General features: G+C 44.4%; 1 protein-coding gene across 5 annotated transcripts; it reads left to right on the top strand.

Moving 5' to 3' along the window:
- Nucleotides 1–392: 392 nt before the first annotated feature.
- Nucleotides 393–15,010, top strand: LOC308403560 (tRNA (32-2'-O)-methyltransferase regulator THADA). Of its 5 annotated transcripts, XM_080893100.1 has the most exons (32): nucleotides 393–589; nucleotides 684–864; nucleotides 950–1,036; nucleotides 1,120–1,147; nucleotides 1,260–1,408; nucleotides 1,488–1,607; nucleotides 1,692–1,812; nucleotides 2,033–2,178; nucleotides 2,255–2,339; nucleotides 2,417–2,553; nucleotides 5,164–5,361; nucleotides 5,470–6,190; nucleotides 6,460–6,612; nucleotides 6,710–6,819; nucleotides 6,902–7,062; nucleotides 7,988–8,142; nucleotides 8,220–8,384; nucleotides 8,470–8,618; nucleotides 8,713–8,850; nucleotides 8,930–9,034; nucleotides 9,121–9,321; nucleotides 9,420–9,570; nucleotides 9,770–10,022; nucleotides 10,454–10,690; nucleotides 10,802–11,009; nucleotides 11,290–11,478; nucleotides 12,017–12,276; nucleotides 12,379–12,549; nucleotides 12,630–12,896; nucleotides 12,985–13,187; nucleotides 13,279–13,395; nucleotides 13,498–15,010. In XM_080893100.1, exons 1-32 carry the CDS (start codon nucleotides 465–467, stop codon nucleotides 13,539–13,541), a joined length of 5,535 nt encoding a protein of 1,844 aa, XP_080749226.1. In that variant the 5' UTR covers nucleotides 393–464; the 3' UTR covers nucleotides 13,542–15,010. The 5 variants fall into 5 exon arrangements, with proteins under 5 accessions (XP_080749226.1, XP_080749225.1, XP_080749224.1 ...); XM_080893099.1 differs by having other exon boundaries at nucleotides 1,488–1,601; nucleotides 13,279–15,010; XM_080893098.1 differs by having other exon boundaries at nucleotides 10,805–11,009; nucleotides 13,279–15,009.
- Nucleotides 15,011–15,723: the final 713 nt, after the last annotated feature.

Below are 15,723 nucleotides of genomic sequence, written 5' to 3'. Positions count from 1 at the left end.
TGGATACAAAGTACCAGAATAATGAGTAACATCACAAAATCAACTAGAAACACTTAAAATATTAACAATATATAGATCAACATTTGAGGACAGTATATATAATATTTAGCAAAAGGTCAGTAATTAAAGACGTGTCACACTTGTGTGTGTCACAAAACAAGACTACACATAAAATCCAATAATAAAAGTTTGTCACTATTTTTCCTGTTTGTTTGGTTTTTTGTTGTTGTTGTTTTGTTTAATTGCTTATTTGTTTTTTTTGCAAACCAGTACATTTCAAATTTGAAAATCTATGGATAGCAACAATAACACTTCGGCCTCTAGGTGGCAGCATGTGGCTGTAAGTCTGCGATGACAGCTGCTCTAAAAAATAGTAGAAGAAGAGTCTTGTCACGTGACCTGTAAATCAACGTGCTCGCTGGGAGTCTGGAAACAGTACACATCTGTACTGTGGAATCGATGTGATGATGCTGGGGTTTGAAGAGCTGCTGAGAAGTCTGCAGGACTGTGTGATCTCCGAGAATGAAGCAGCTGAGAACGTCAGCCGGACTCTGAGGCAGTTTCTTCAGAAACTGTCTGAATCGTCCAGGTAGCAGCTGCACCTCAGGCACGCATAGCTATTTTCTAAAACACTGCATGCTGTTCTGAAAAGTTTGGCTGAATAAGTGCGCTTCCGTGAACAGGAGCGGCGTGAAGAGATGCAAGGAGCGCTGCTTGGAGGAAGCTGTCCAGCTGCTGAGACAACTTTCTGAAGCACAGCTGTCTGGTTTAGAAAACGACCATCTCACACTTCTCGTCAGGCTGCTCATATCCACGCAGCTGCAGATGGTCGGCATCTCCACAGCTTGTCGCAAAGTGGACCAGGTTGGCTTTACTTTGTGTCCGATGTGGCTGTTCGCAGCTTAAAGACAGAAAGGCACATTTACACCTTTATTTTATTCCTTAACAGATGTTGCAACATTTAGCAAAGGTGGACCACCAGCTGGTTTTTAGAGAGACCCGTGAGTGTTTCCACTCCGTAGTCCACAGTGACCAGGTACAGAGTCCTCACTTCGCTTTGGTTTGTCGCACATTTCCATAAAAGGACTGCAGCCAACTTTGACCTTGTCTTCATTTCAGATTTTGTGTTTTGAGGATTTGCAAAGAGGTCAGAACAAATTTAAACGTACATTTATTTTTAGTAAGTTGCCACCTTTAACTTGTGTTTAACTGTTGTTCCTGTGCGTATATATATATATATATACACACACTGTCTGCAGCTTGTATGTTCCTGGAAGACAGCACTGTTGGCCGTGAGGTGTGGAGAGAGTCGTACATGTCCGTGCTGAACAAAGTTTCTGAGTTACTCCCTGTCGCACTGCAGCAAGAATCCCTGAGAGATGGACCGCTGTGCTACATTACAGTCAAGGTATGCGAGGAGCAGTGTGGATCATCATCAACTTACTGCGTGACCTCTGTCACTGACCGGAGAACTGTAATCTCTGCAGGTGTGTTTGCAGATATTCCAGCTGTTGTCCAGTGATGTTGCTCCTCTGGTGTGGGATGAGGAACAGAGAGCCCCAGTGCAAAAGATCCTGCAGACCCTTATGGCCATAATACTTGTACAGGTTTCTAAAGAATTAATTAATCACTCACTTACGGGATAAATGTCAGCTGTTACAGCTTAATGCTGACTGTGTCCTGTCGTGCAGAGCTGCAACAGAGACACTCGTCTTCTTGCCGGCACCGCCGTGGCCATGCTGATCAACACAGCCTCAGAGAACGGAGCTGGAGGAGCTGCAGCCTGGAGTCTGCTACAGGTCTCTCACTTGGGTATGGAAGCAGTGACATGAATGTAGAAGCAAATCAAGCACTGGAATTTGAACAGATATTTACCCAAGCGAACATCTGCCAATACATGTAATATATGTTGCACTATGTCTAAAAATTGATCAGAAACTATGCACACAATGTGTTATCACAGATTCTACAGCACACTGTAAGTGTGTGGACACTCGTTGCTGAATAGCTCCCACTTCCTGTTATTTCTCAGAGCCCTGGCTGCTGGCTGTCGGTGTTCTCCGGGTGCAGTGCAACCCTGCAGAGAAGGATGGAGTGGCCAGACTGGCTGTTTGCAGAGGTCTCCTGACCTGCTGTCGACCTCACATTTTGCTCAGTTCACATGAGGACGCCCCAGAAGTAAATCTACCTGAAGTCCACCTCAGAGCATGCATTGTGGTTGTGTTTGCTTTCATTTCCAAACTTTTCTCTTTAGAATCGCCTGCTGCTGCACGGTTTGTTTCCTCTGGTGTTTACTTTGTGCGAGGAGAAGCTGGATTGTCACTACTTTGCCTTCGAAGGTGAGTTGCTGCCTAAGCTGTTTGTTCATGCTTTGCAACACTTCTGTGGCCTACATAAACCTGAGGTGTTGTTGCAGTGTTAAACTTATGGCTGAAGAAGGTGAAAGAATGTCTGGCTGATCTGTGGAAGGTGACATGTGTTCGCCTTCTTCCTGACAACTGCACTCTGCTGCAGCAGCTCATTCACCTCATCTGGACCAATGCAGAAAGCCCGGTGAGAACAGAACTATTATTGTTAAGTGAAGTGGGACGTTTTTAATATTCAAACTCTTCGATAGACAAAATTGGCAATATGGAAAGAATTACAGAGGACAGGAGTAGGATAGGCAGAGGAAAGGGGAGCAGAAAAAATATCCTATCATATTCTACTCCTCTCCTCTATAATTCTTTAGTAACCATGTTTGTCTTGTATATTTTTATGTCTGATAGACAAAAGACTTAAAATAGACTGTAATTGGAATCAAATTTGTTTATATTCTGTCTTGGTTGATGTCATATTAGCTGCTCAATAAATCAGAATCAGAAACTTTATTGGCATTGTCACGAGAACAATGAAATGAAGAATGGTCCCCGATCATTGCATCATCCCTAGCAATATCAAAATATAAATAAAACAATAAAATTCAATAAATAAAATAGATAAGAATACTTAAAATACTAATAAGATGTAACAGTAAAACATTCACATACATTCCCACACACATGCTTCAGGCCGTGCATAGATTAACACAAGAGTGGCGTGATGGACATTTTTTTGTAGTATTCAGATGTGTTATTGCAGTTGGATAACAGCTGTGTTTGAGTCTATTAGTCCTTGCTCTGATTGCCCTGAGGGCAACAGTTCGAACAGGGAGTGGCCAGGATGTGAGGTGTCTTTTATGATGTTTTGGGCCTTTTTAAAACAGTGGGCGTTGTGTAGAACTTCCAGTGTGGGGAGAGGGCAGCCAGTGATCTTTTGGGCGGTGTTAATGATCCCTTGGAGTGCTTTCCTCTGAGCCCCTGTGCAGCTAGTGTACCAAATACATATGCAGTAAGTTAGAACACTCTCAATGGTGGCTCTGTAGAAGGACACCAGCAGTTTCTGTGTGATGTTATTCCTCCTGAGAATTCTCAGGAAGTACAGTCTCTGTTGGGCCTTTTTCAGCAGCTCGGAGGTGTTCACACTCCAGGAAAGGTTCTCCTCTATATTGACTCCCAGGAAGCGGAAGCTTGCCACCCTTTCTACACAGTCCCCATTTATGAATAGTGGTTGGATCTCTGCCTTTTTCCTTCTGAAATCTATTATGAGTTCTTTGGTTTTTGAAGTGTTGAGGAGGAGGTTATTGGCCTTACAACATGACGTCAGCTGCTCCACCTCGTCTCTGTACGTAGACTCGTCTCCCTTGGAAATGAGCCCCACCACTGTGGTGTCGTCTGCAAATTTCACAAAGATGTTGCTGTGGTGGCGAGGAGTGCAGTCGTGTGTGTAGAGAGAGTAGAGCAGTGGACTGAGCACACAGCCCTGGGGTGAGCCAGTGCTGAGACTCAGGGCTGAGGATGTGCGATGGCCAACTCTGACTCGCTGTCTACGGCCCGAGAGGAAGCTGTTGATCCACATGCAGGTGCTGTATGGAAGCCCCAGGTCTTGTAGCTTGGCCACCAGTTTGTGTGGAAGGATGGTGTTAAAAGCTGAGCAGTAATCCACGAAGAGCATCCGCACATAGCTACCATGCTCTTCCAGGTGAGTTAATGCAGCATGGAGTGCTGTGGCTACAGCGTCTTCCGTGGACCTGTTTGCTCTGTAGGCAAACTGGTGTGGATCCAGGCTGCGGGGCAGGGCTGCTGTGATGTGTCTGCGGACCAGCTTCTCAAAGCATTTCATTACCACTGGGGTGAGTGCCACCGGTCTGTAGTCATTCAGGCCGGTGATGTGGGGCTTCTTAGGCAAGGGGACTATGGTGGAGGACTTCAGGCAGAGTGGGACAGTCGCCTGTGCGAGGGATTTGTTGAAGATCCTGGTGAAGATCCCAGCCAGCTGTCCTGCACAATCCCTCAATATTCGACCTGGCACACCATCAGGACCCGCCGCCTTCCTCGGGTTAACAGCCTGCAGCATGCGCCTCACCTCGTGCTCTTCCAGGGTGAGGGTGGTGCTGCTATGGGTGGCGTGTTGCTGCTGTGGCTCCAATACCTCCGGTACCCTGGTCTCAAAGCGGGCGAAGAAGATATTCAGCTCCTCTGCCAGCTCCAGGTCACCGTCCGCAGCTCCGAGATTGATCTTATAGTTGGTTAGGTGCTGGATGCCTTGCCACACCTGCCAGCTGGTATTACTCTTCAGATGGTCCTCAATCCTCCTCCTATAGTCCCCCTTTGCCTCTCTGATGCCTCTCTTCAGGTTGGATCGGGCTGTGGTGTAGTAATCCCTTTTGCCAGACCTGAACGCAATGTTCCTCTCCTTCAGCAGCTGCCTGACCTCCCGGGTCATCCAGGGCTTTTGGTTGGGATAAGCCCGGATCCGTTTGACTGCTGTAACAGTGCCTATGCAGTGTTTTATATAGCAGAGGACACTGTCTGTGAACATTTCCAAGTCCTGATGTTCAAAGATATCCCAGTTAGTCCTGTCAAAACAGTCCTGCAGCTGCTGAGAGGCACCCTCTGGCCATATGGTAATATTCTTTGTGATGGTAAGAGCAGTTTTCTTGAGGGGGGCATATGCAGGGATTAGAAACAGTGACAAGTGGTCAGACTGACCCAGATGTGGCAAAGGTCTGGCCCTGTAGCCCATTTTGATGTTGGAATAATAAAGTCATATTACAGCCAGGGTTGTCGTACTGTGTGTTTGCAGGTGGACGGGGTGTCAGAAACTGCTCGCAGTGCATTTTTTCTGCTGCTGGATCTCTATGAGATGGACTGTAAACAGTTCTGTGACACAAAGAGGGCTCTTTATCTTACTCTGCTCGAGCGAATAATGAAGCTACCTTGGGAAGCCAAAGCTAAGTATCATCGCCTGTGCGCCTTGCTGCCGTATCTGGGTACTGACAAGGTGAGAATTTAAAGGCAGTTACAGTGTTAATTAATGTTGTGAGCTAGTCATTATTGGCCATGTCTTTGTTTACTTTTTCTGTCTTTCTTTTGCCCTTCCTGTCTTCAGCTGCTGGATCAGTGTCCTGAAATATCCAGTCATCTCCTGAAGTGCTTGTCTACCAATCACCTGGCACCGTGTGGGTCAGAGCTTTATAAAAGTCTGATCCAGCAGCAGAGGCGAGAGCTGTGTGATGGCTCTTCTTCACACGCGGAGCTGGATCTGGCGAGTCACTGGGCACGGCGTTGGCAATCTGTCCTTCATGAGGCGCTGACATCTGAAGTGCCTCTTCTACAGAACAACAGTGCAACGCAGTTATTACCCTGCACCTTCCAGGTGTTCCCCTCTGCTGTGGACCACATGCTGGCCTCCCTGGACCCATACACCCCAGGTCACCTCCACGCCTGGGCCTGCATCTTGAGCTCTTATCGAGCTGTAACTGGAGACTCCCTCTGGGCCCTTCAGGGTAGTTCCACCTTAGAGACCCTCCAGCTAGCTCTAGGATCTGCAGATGACAAAGTACGACTTGCTGCTCTCAATCTGCTCTGCTGCTGCCCGAAGACCAAAGACACACCAACTCCGCAGGAGATGGCGATCATGAGGACGTTCATACCTCAGAATCTAAACTGCGACTCCTCGCCTTTTCGCCAACATTTTCAGGCTGGAGTGAAGAAATTTCTGATTCGGATCAGAGATGGCTGTTTGGCATATGTCAGAGGACAGAAGGGCAAAAAGAAAGGAGAATCCTCTCACTCGGAAAGGACACAGGATCTCTTAGATCAGGGAATAGGTGAGAAAATCATCATTTTTGAATGAGACCTTTCTAGTTCCCCATTTTTGTCCTTAGACTATACTAGAGTAGCTTTGCATGATTCACAATTCAAAATAATCCCCATTTAACCTACACCAGGGCAGTCAGGTGGTCCTCTGTATGAAACAAACTCTCCTCCCTTTAAGGCGATCGTTCCTTTAAGCCAGCTTCTTCTGATTGATAGGCAGTCTCAAACAGGTTTGAACAGTGCGTAGGTGAGTGACTTCTTCTTTTCATATGTCATATAGGATTTGTGGAATGGCTGAGTCAGCTTCCATACACCTATCTGGCACCAGGACACAGTTATCAGAGAAAGAAGACGGCATTGCTGTTGCTCTCAGCAGTGCTGGAGACCTGCACAGACACCTGGAGCCCAGACAGGAAGAAGGGACAACCTCCGGGTACGTTTGGAAAATGTGATGCTGATATTCTACACTTAACAGATTTTTTCCCTCCTGTTTTTTGGCTTTTAATGATATCTGTGGAACATGTTTGCAGCAAATATCAGTTCTCTCATTAGCTGTGCCAGACAGAGAGGACAGTGGGATTTCTTCTGCAGGACGAAACAGCTAGTACTTCTCAGCTGTTTGGAAGATTCTACAAATGAGGTAGAGATGCCGTTTCTTACCTTGAAATTTTAATTGGTTTAAATCAATCGAAGCTGAATATAAGGAATCCCCCCCCCCCCAGATTCGGGAGCTCGCTGCTGGGTTATTGTTGAGATTTTTTCCACCCAGTTTTCTAGATGATCTCACTGAAGTGCTGCATACGAGAACTAAACAGCTTCTATGCAGTCCCCGGGTGCAGGAGGCCCAAATGGGAGCACTGATGATGAAGATCCTCCTTCAGAAGTAAGAACTGCTCTCTAAAGGCTGTCGTTCTTATTATATTTCTTTTTTTTGGCATGTGGATTCAAAGCACAAGCTGTTGATTAATTAAGAGTTGCAGTCTATTAGAGAGTGGTGTGTTTTGGTCCCCTGCAATATGTCACTATTGCACAATACTGTAGCATTCCCAATGCTACAGTACTTTTCTTGCTTTTGGAGAATTGAAATGATAAGATTCTTTAAATGATGCTGTAGGTCCATAAACTCCTGATTGTGTAGATGCAGTTGGCAGTCAAAGGAACAGTTTGCATTGCCTGCTGATAATACAAAGGAACTTTAGAAAATGCTTCACAGGTAGTGAGATTTCTTTGGCAGGGGAAGTTACTGAACACCCAAACTCTGTGAAAAAACATAAATCAGGGTTAACTCAGATTAGTAATATAGTTGCTAAAATAAAAAGACATTTCCACTAGAAGAACATGTGATTTTTTAAAAATTTACAGACGTACCAGAAGCTTTGTTCTCACCTCACGCTTAATAAGAGCCAGCTCACTCAAAACAGAGCTGCCACTGCTCATTGAAGAACAGTGCAGAAAGGATGGCGTGCAGTTTAGTCTTCTATATAAGAAACTTTTGTGGCTTGAAAATACTTGTTTGTATTCACAGGTAATATGAACTAAGGAGACACAGTATTATGAAACCAGACATGCAATGTTTTACATAAAAACAGAGCTTTGTTTTTAGCATTGATAATTGTAATGTACATCAAACTGGAACAAACTGCTTAAAAACAGCTTCATTCTCACTGATGACATTTATTCGTTGTATATTTTGGACTCTGATTGGACTATTTAGATTCACTGTGGTGTGACGATCGGATCCATTGTGCCGTTTTTTTTTTCTGGGGACACCAGGAAGAAAATTAATTTCCGTTTTTTTGTCACTGTAGATCAAAACACCAGTGTGAGGGCTGCAGGCTGAACAGTAGGGAAAGTAACTCAAAGGCCTTCTGCATGGTTAAAGTCCTGGTGAAGGAGCTCGAGGAGCACTATCTAACAGCCAAGGCAGACATGATGCTTGCTGCCAGAGAAAAGCCTATACATGGTGAGACTGAGAGACATTTAAGATAAACCTCAAAAAAAGTTTCAGTCCTTTAAATCCTGTCACGAATTGGGTTGCAGGTGCTCTAAGTGCTCTTCAGAGGTGTTTGCTTGAGACACCCAACAGTGTATATGACACACTTGACCCCAGTCTGAACATGGAGGTGCTGGGCCTGCTGGAGAACATCTCTCTGCTGCTGCTCGGTGTTCTTTACGGAGATCCGGAAGCATGTGCCAGCGAGAAGGGTAACAGAACAGTCTGCAGAAACACTTCTCACTTAGTTGAGATTTATTTCTACACCTCTCGAGAAATTACTCTGTCTCGTCCTAGATGCACCGCCTTCCTTTTGTGATATGGGAAATGCCATCAGCTCTCTGATAGCCCAAACATCTGCAGGTGGCCAGGCAGAGGGAGAGGAGTGTGTCCTGCTCTCTGAAGAGCACAGCCTTGTTCTCACCTGCTGCTGGGTCTCCCTCAAGGTATAGCTGTAGATGTAGATGCACAAACTGATTGCTGAACGTTGAAGATGTTTTTACCACTTTGATAAATGTGCATTATTTGTTTTCTGATTAGGAAATAGGAATATTTTTAGGCTCTTTGGTGGAGAAAATTCTCACACAATCCAAACCCAGCAAGTGCCTTCTAACAAAACAGGATCTAATCAAAGCTGCAGAAATATTCAAGAATATTCTTCTCAAATGCCGTCACTGGGTAAGTTTTATAGAGCCCACTGAGAGGCACTGAGTCTGGATGTTCTAAACTTTATGAAACTATATTTTTTCCTCACCAGGGGGCAGTAGAGGGATGTTGTATAGGTTTCACAAAGTTCTGCGCTTCTCTATTGAGCAGCAGTGATCCAGAGCTCAGGGATATCCCAGCCCAAATGCTGAAAAAAGTAAGTGATGGTGCATTCCCGGGTTGAAAGCTTTACACGGATTGTTGGCTTTTAGATTGAGTTTTTCCACTCGTTTCTGTTTACAGGGACTGCAGGTTGTTCAGTGTCTTCGTTCTACATCTGTGACCCGGCGGGCTGCGGGGTTGCCTATGCTGATCCTGTGCATTTTGTCTGCAGAAGAAGCGAGTAAAGCAAGACCACTGTTAGCCCACAGTATGCAAACCTTGCTGGAAACAGCCAGAACTCCTCTAAATGATGACTGGGACCAAACGTTGGACCTGCCACAGGTGCGTAGCTACAGAGGGAAGATGTTGGTTTTTGTAATTAAAAAAGACAAAACAAAAAACAGCAGAGGTGGTGGAATAATTGTGCTTTCCTCTTACAGGTGTGTGCAGTGCACACCCTGCAGGCTCTGGTGCGGAGCACGGCTTTGGGAGCAGCTATCCTTCAGTTTGCGTCAGATGTAGCTATCTTGTCACTCACTCTGCTCAGCTCTCCTTGCTGGGCCATGAGGAACGCTGCTCTGCAACTTTACAGTGAGACACTCACTCATTTAGAGTTTTAGTTTTACTATGTATTTGTAGTTTTTCATCATGACTGTTACTGTGTTTTCTCCATTTTTAAATATCTGTACAAATACCAGAAATACCTCAGTTTCCTTTTAAAGAAGAAACCGATTTTGATTATTGAGGAATATGGCTATTAAGTTCAGCCCTAAATATCCTCTGTTTCCAGGTTCTCTCTGCACACGAATGCTCGGCCAGCGGTCGACCTCTGAAGAGGCTGGCCCCACGCAGCATGCTATGTCTCCTGCTGCCTTCTTCTTCCACTATCCTGCACTCCAGCCCTTCCTCCTGGGCGAGCTGAGAGGGTCGGCACAAGACCTCGAGGGTCCACCCAATGAGGCCAAGCTACATCTCAAACCCTCGCTCTACCCTGTTCTCACTCTGCTAGCCCAACTCCAGCCCGGTGTTCAAGACTCAGAAGAGTGTGTAATGTTTACATTTCTCTTAAACAGTTTGATTAGAAGTAAGATTGAAACATTACAGTGACTTTACAATGTCACTGAAGACCAGCGATTTAAGGAAGGCATTTTAGGAAGTTTTCACATTTGGTTTTTTGCTTAAAGTCAGATAAGAAAATCAATATTACTCTCATGTCTGCACAGTAAATATGTAGCTATAGCTATCTACCATAACTACTGAGAGCAAGAATAAAACATTTAGAAATAAGCAATCTCATTTTGCTGGAATTCTTGACAAGAATAAAAATAAGTATATTCATCAAAATGTTCCTTGTATAGGTCAGCATTTTGTTTCATTTATACATTTCTGGTATATGTTAGTTGCACATTAATAAATCTCTGTATTGAGCAATATTTAATTAAGTGAATCTCCTGGCTTTCCTCCTTTCTTCCAGAACTTTGTCAGACTTCCTGCCTCCTTTACTCCAGCTGTCTGCCAGTCCGATTTACAGTGTGAGAATGATGGCCTCAAAGGCTCTGGTTGCCATGACTCCTCCCTCTGAGTACATGAACATCCTCATCAACCTGACATCTCAACTTCCCAGTCCACAGCAGCAGTGCTCTCACAACCGGCTCCATGGACAGCTGCTGCAGATCAAAGCTATTCTAGAAAGAGCTCTCTGCGGCAACAGGTGAGACTTAAAAGAGCTCTTTATTCTTTCATCTCACACTTTCAGGCTTTCAAAGGGCTTTGTTCATTCATCAGAATGTCGGGTTTTGAAATCCTGCTGCGTTTCCATTAGCAGCACCCCTTCAGATAACCTGTTTGAGGTGCTGAGCAGGATAATAGCGTCACTGTGGATGGTGACTGAAGCTCAACGCTGCCCCCTGGTGAGAGCAGTCTATCTCGATGTGGTCGATGCTCTTAGAAGATTCTGCTGTGAGACCTACCTTTCAGATCTCAGCAGCACACTCCTGCGTCACCTCCAAACACCTCAGCAGAGTCTTCAGGTGTGTGAATTACTAACCCGTTTATTGGGCCCATAAAAGGTCTTCCAAAGCCTGATACATGTGGCTGGTGCAAATGTAGCTCCTTCATTTTATATAAAATAAGCACAAATGTGACTGTTATCAATATAATTACATTTTTTTTAAGGATTCTTCTCTTGATCTCAGTCACTCAGTATCTAGTTGATTCAGAAAATATATTTGCAGCTGCTTTTACCACAAGTCTTTCTTTGTTTTTGCCTAATCCGCTCTGTATTGAGCCTGTCTATACCTGTTTCCACAGGTTGGGATGTCATCCTTCCATGAAAAAGCCATTCACTTTCTATGTGCAGATCAACAGTGGGCATGCAAAATCTGGGAGAACTTCTCTTCAGCGAGCCCTGATCTTAGACTCACATTGGTTGCATGGGTCCTGGATGGGCAGAGTTTGCGGCAGACTGGCTTGAAAGAAGTGGTCCAGAGGGTGCTGCAGGTAAAACGTGATTTGTTCCCTACACTTGAGGCAGCACAGAGAAAGCAGACTTTCCCAAAACCAGCCGAGCAGCTTTTTTTGTAACGACCTTCTTATAATACAATGAGAGGAAACCTTTGAGCCAAAGATAATCTTAAATATAATGCCAGCCGAGGTTGACAGCTGGCAAAAGAAAGGGTGTGCCCGTACACTATTATAATTTGGAAAAAGGGCGACTCTAGCACAGTCGTGCTGAGGATATATTCCCTTTATATCACTTGTGTGTTATGTTATCGCTAAATCAACCAACTGCATTGTTTCCTGCCAGTGTTACTCACCCATTTTAAAAAAGATCCGATAAGATCCTGAATACCTGCACAGTGGGAAAGATGATTCTTTTGTGGTTTGGTGTTTATTTTCCAGCAGTTTTTTTTTAACCTGTTCATCTGATTTGGTAACAATGCATAAGCACTGCTTTCAGTAAACTGAAAATAAAGAGAAATTATCTGTTAAAAGACAAAAAAGAACCTGAACGTCTTACAATCAAATCCACTTCCAGGCAAATTTAAGGGAGGCGTTGTTGAGCCGCAGTGTGGAGTACTGCAGGAGCTACCTTGCAGCCCTGGTGGCAGTGATGGCCAGAGGTGATACCGCTTCATCCCAGCGTGTTGTACTCTTGGCCCCACTGGAAGAGCCAGTTCTGCTTGAGTGTCTGGATTTGCTGCTTAGGGACCTGGAGGACCAGAGAGGCGGGCCAGAGTTTCTATCCCAGGCTTTCTCTGCTGCTAGCCTGCTGCTGTCCCATTGGCCACAATCCAGGTTTTTACACATTTTATTGCCCCACTTTATTTCTTTATTAAGTCCCATATTGGAGTACGTCTCACTGCAGCCCTAATTTTCTTCTTTTCTTTTGCCAATCAGTCTAAAGATATCCATGATCCAGCGCTGGTGTGGTATTTTGGAATGCCTTTGGGCCCCAGATGTCCCTGAAGTGCTCAGGATAGCATGCGCTGAAGCTCTGTGTGTGGCTGGAGCGCCACTCATGAGCCACACAATGAAAGAATACAGCACTCTGGTTCCCATTATGATCAGGTATTAAGGAAGTCAAAGCATGTCGTCAGGTGATGCACTCTGATGAGCAAGACTTCAGAACACTGAATCTTCCCTCCTAGGTTGATCAACACAGGCCTTTACTTGCTGCAGGACCAAAGCCAGGAGGTGAGGATTAAAGCGGCTTGTTTCGCCTCCGTGCTCCACCATGCAAGAAGAGGCCAAAGCCAGAGGAATGTCTACCTTGTGCAGGTCAATCAAGCTCTGCCATTCCTCTTGGATGTGCTGCTAGAGGAGTGCTGGGATGCTCCTGGCACACTGGAGGTGCTGATGTGTCACCTGCCTCAGTCTGACCTCAGATCTGTGCTGAGACATGCCTCGGTGGAGGGGTACGTTTCATCACTGAATCAATGCATTTGTACAAACGTAACCATATAACCATATTAACTGCGTGTGGCTTATTGCTCCCTCTCTCAGGTGTTCCAGTCTGTATGAGCAGGATGAGGCCAATGTGTTTGCAGAGCCCTCTGTGATGTCCGTGCATGTACTGCCTTACCTGCTACAGATGGCTGAAAAGTACTCTCAATCCTCTTCTCTGGCACGGAGCCTGAATTCATGGGCACAGGACAATGCTGCACAGGTGGTAGACGGCCTTGCAGTCTGCAAAGAAGTCCAGCCAGGTGCCACATTAGCATGCCAAACGCCATATACATACTCTTGCATATTTGTGAATTTTCAATGTTATAATTCAATTATTTATTCTTTCTATAGCTGAATCATTGACCCCCTTATGGCTGGCTCTCCTTGTGGACCCCCGTTTCCACAGCACCCTGTGTGGCCTGTTGACCAGGGCTGCCTTCCTCCTCCGACTACTGAAAACATCTAATTGTATACAACACCTTTGTGATCCTTTATCCGTGAACACGCATTTACAGGACGTTTGTAGTCTACTCACTCAGAACGGTGTCCACTTTCCTTCTGCTTTGACAGCTGCTGTGGCTGGAGAGCTGCCACTACGACAGAGCGCTCAATGAGCAGAGCCTTTTTGGCTGATGTGGCTGTGGATAAAATTACCTGCAGACACTTGAAGAATGATGATGATGGCATACTCGTATAAGGCCCAAGGCGTGAATGAGTATTGCAGATCCTGATGCTGCAGTACAAGGTTATGTAAGAGCTGCTACCACTTCTGGACATTATAATATTTGCTCTACAGAAAAGAGACCATCCAGGCTCTTCATGCCAACTGAACATATGCTTAAAAAAAAAAAAGAGAAGAAAAAGAAAACAGCTGCTCCTCCTAATCTCTAGAGGGATGTTAATGATACAATGCCTTTTAATAAAGTTTAATAACATTTTCTGAGGGTTGGTTCATTTCTTGTAGAGCTACAGTCACTAGAATAGCAGGTCTGCCTTTGATCACCATAAACAGTTTCCCAGCTACAAGTTTGCTGTGTCTGAGCATCGACAGCAGTGAGGCTCAGAGTGATGCAGTGATGTAATGCAACAGCATCTGGAGAAATTATCTGCCTGCTACCCACCAGGGGAATACAGTGCATGCTTTATTGTTCCATTAGAGGCCTTCTGCCTGGATAAGTGTTCCCTTTCCAACCACATGAGGGCTGATGATTATGGACTTGAATGTGATTGAGAGCCGGCGGTTGCCCTGCAATAGACCGCACACTTGAGCAGTCTTACATCACTGCTTTTGTTTGAGATGGGCAGCTCTTGTTATTAGATAAACAGGGACATCAAAGCGGGTGTACATGCTGTCATTGGACATGATTAGTAGTGCAGCATTATCAGTTTATTTGTATCTGAACCTACCTCTATATGTGCTTGCACTGTGCATATATGAAGCGCTGCACTTGTGTGCATCTAGGTTATGCAACAGTAATGACTATAAGCTTGTATTAATGGCTCGTAGATTAAACTTATGCAATGTGTCTTCTATGAGCCATGGCAAAATCCACACCTGAGTACTGTGAGATTAGCATGAGCCTCAAAGGAAACCGTGTGGGCCGTGTTGATACCGGCTCATTTTAAATAATGGAAGCAGGAGAACACAAGTGTGGGGGCCATATTTGGACAAACATAATCATTCTATCTAGAATCCTTTAAGAGTTTAAATAGTGCCTACAGCTTGCAGCTGCAGATAAAAACAAAACCATGCTTCCCTTCCTTAGTTTTAAACACACTTTACTTTCCTACTTTTTAATAATCTTGTTATTTTAACTCTTGAAAGCTTTTTCACATGCCTGAAAATAAAAGTGTACTTTTAATGAAAAGCTATTTTAATTGTGTTTTTTTGACTGAACGCTCCTTTATTCCCCTTAAACTTGAAAACAAAGTATGAGAAGTGAGTTTAAGGTCATGATGGTTAGAGATTTCCTCCTGGAGGCAAAGTGCATGAAACTGGAAAATGACCATCTGCTTCAAGAAAAGCCTCTGACGGCCTTTGTGACTGACAGTCTCTGGGTTCTCAGTAAGCCCGTGCCCTTGGTAATGAAATGATTAACTATGGCAACGTGAAACAATGCGAAGCCCCTTTTATGTGATGTGTAAATAAATACTGACGTGTGTGCACTGCACTGTTTGGACGTCATGTTTTTCCACTGTTCTACCACAGGGACCCAGCTGATCTTTGCGTTTGCAGTGAGAAAATACCCACACTTAGTTTTGTTTTCTTTTTATAATGACTTAAATCTTATATGAAATCTGAAATGACAGCTTCTTGTATCTTGATTTAAAAAAAAAAAAAAGCTTATGCAGTTTATATAATCAAGAACTTTTTTAAGGGTGATACTTTGGAAAAATGTTAGTCATTAATATGATTAGTGCTGCTTACTATCATTTTCCAAACCTTTAAATCATCAAATATTAGGCACAGGCATCTGGATTGTCAATGTGAATGGTCAACCTTACACAGCCTAAAGCTTCAGATCACTCAGATTTAGTAGTTTAATTGTTTAATTTATATGCATGAGCTGGAACATTTCAGGAAGTTTAGCCTTTTAACGTGAACATTTAGCGCAGCAGGTCTCTGTGGAGGAGAACAAAGATGAATGCAGACAATGCCAACATGTGTTTTCACAGATTTCTTTCATTTAATCTCCAACAAGGCATATTTATTATAATTTAGTCGATTTCAGATAGGGCTCAGACACATTTCTGAAGGTAAGGAAGTCTTCCTCATCAGGTTGGAGAAACTATAAT

This window comes from Rhamphochromis sp. 'chilingali', assembly GCF_963969265.1.
Source record: "Rhamphochromis sp. 'chilingali' genome assembly, chromosome: 10".
NCBI lineage: Eukaryota > Metazoa > Chordata > Actinopteri > Cichliformes > Cichlidae > Rhamphochromis > Rhamphochromis sp. 'chilingali'.
This window is presented reverse-complemented; position numbering and strand designations above follow the sequence as displayed.

Coding starts and splice junctions, on each gene's coding strand:
- LOC308403560 (XM_080893097.1), top strand. CDS start 465: ATGATGCTGGGGTTTGAAGAGCTGCTGAGAAGTCTGCAGGACTGTGTG. Junction 9,571..9,769: donor CGCTGCTCTGCAACTTTACA/GTGAGACACTCA, acceptor CTCTGTTTCCAG/GTTCTCTCTGCACACGAATG. Junction 13,188..13,278: donor CTGCAAAGAAGTCCAGCCAG/GTGCCACATTAG, acceptor TTCTTTCTATAG/CTGAATCATTGACCCCCTTA.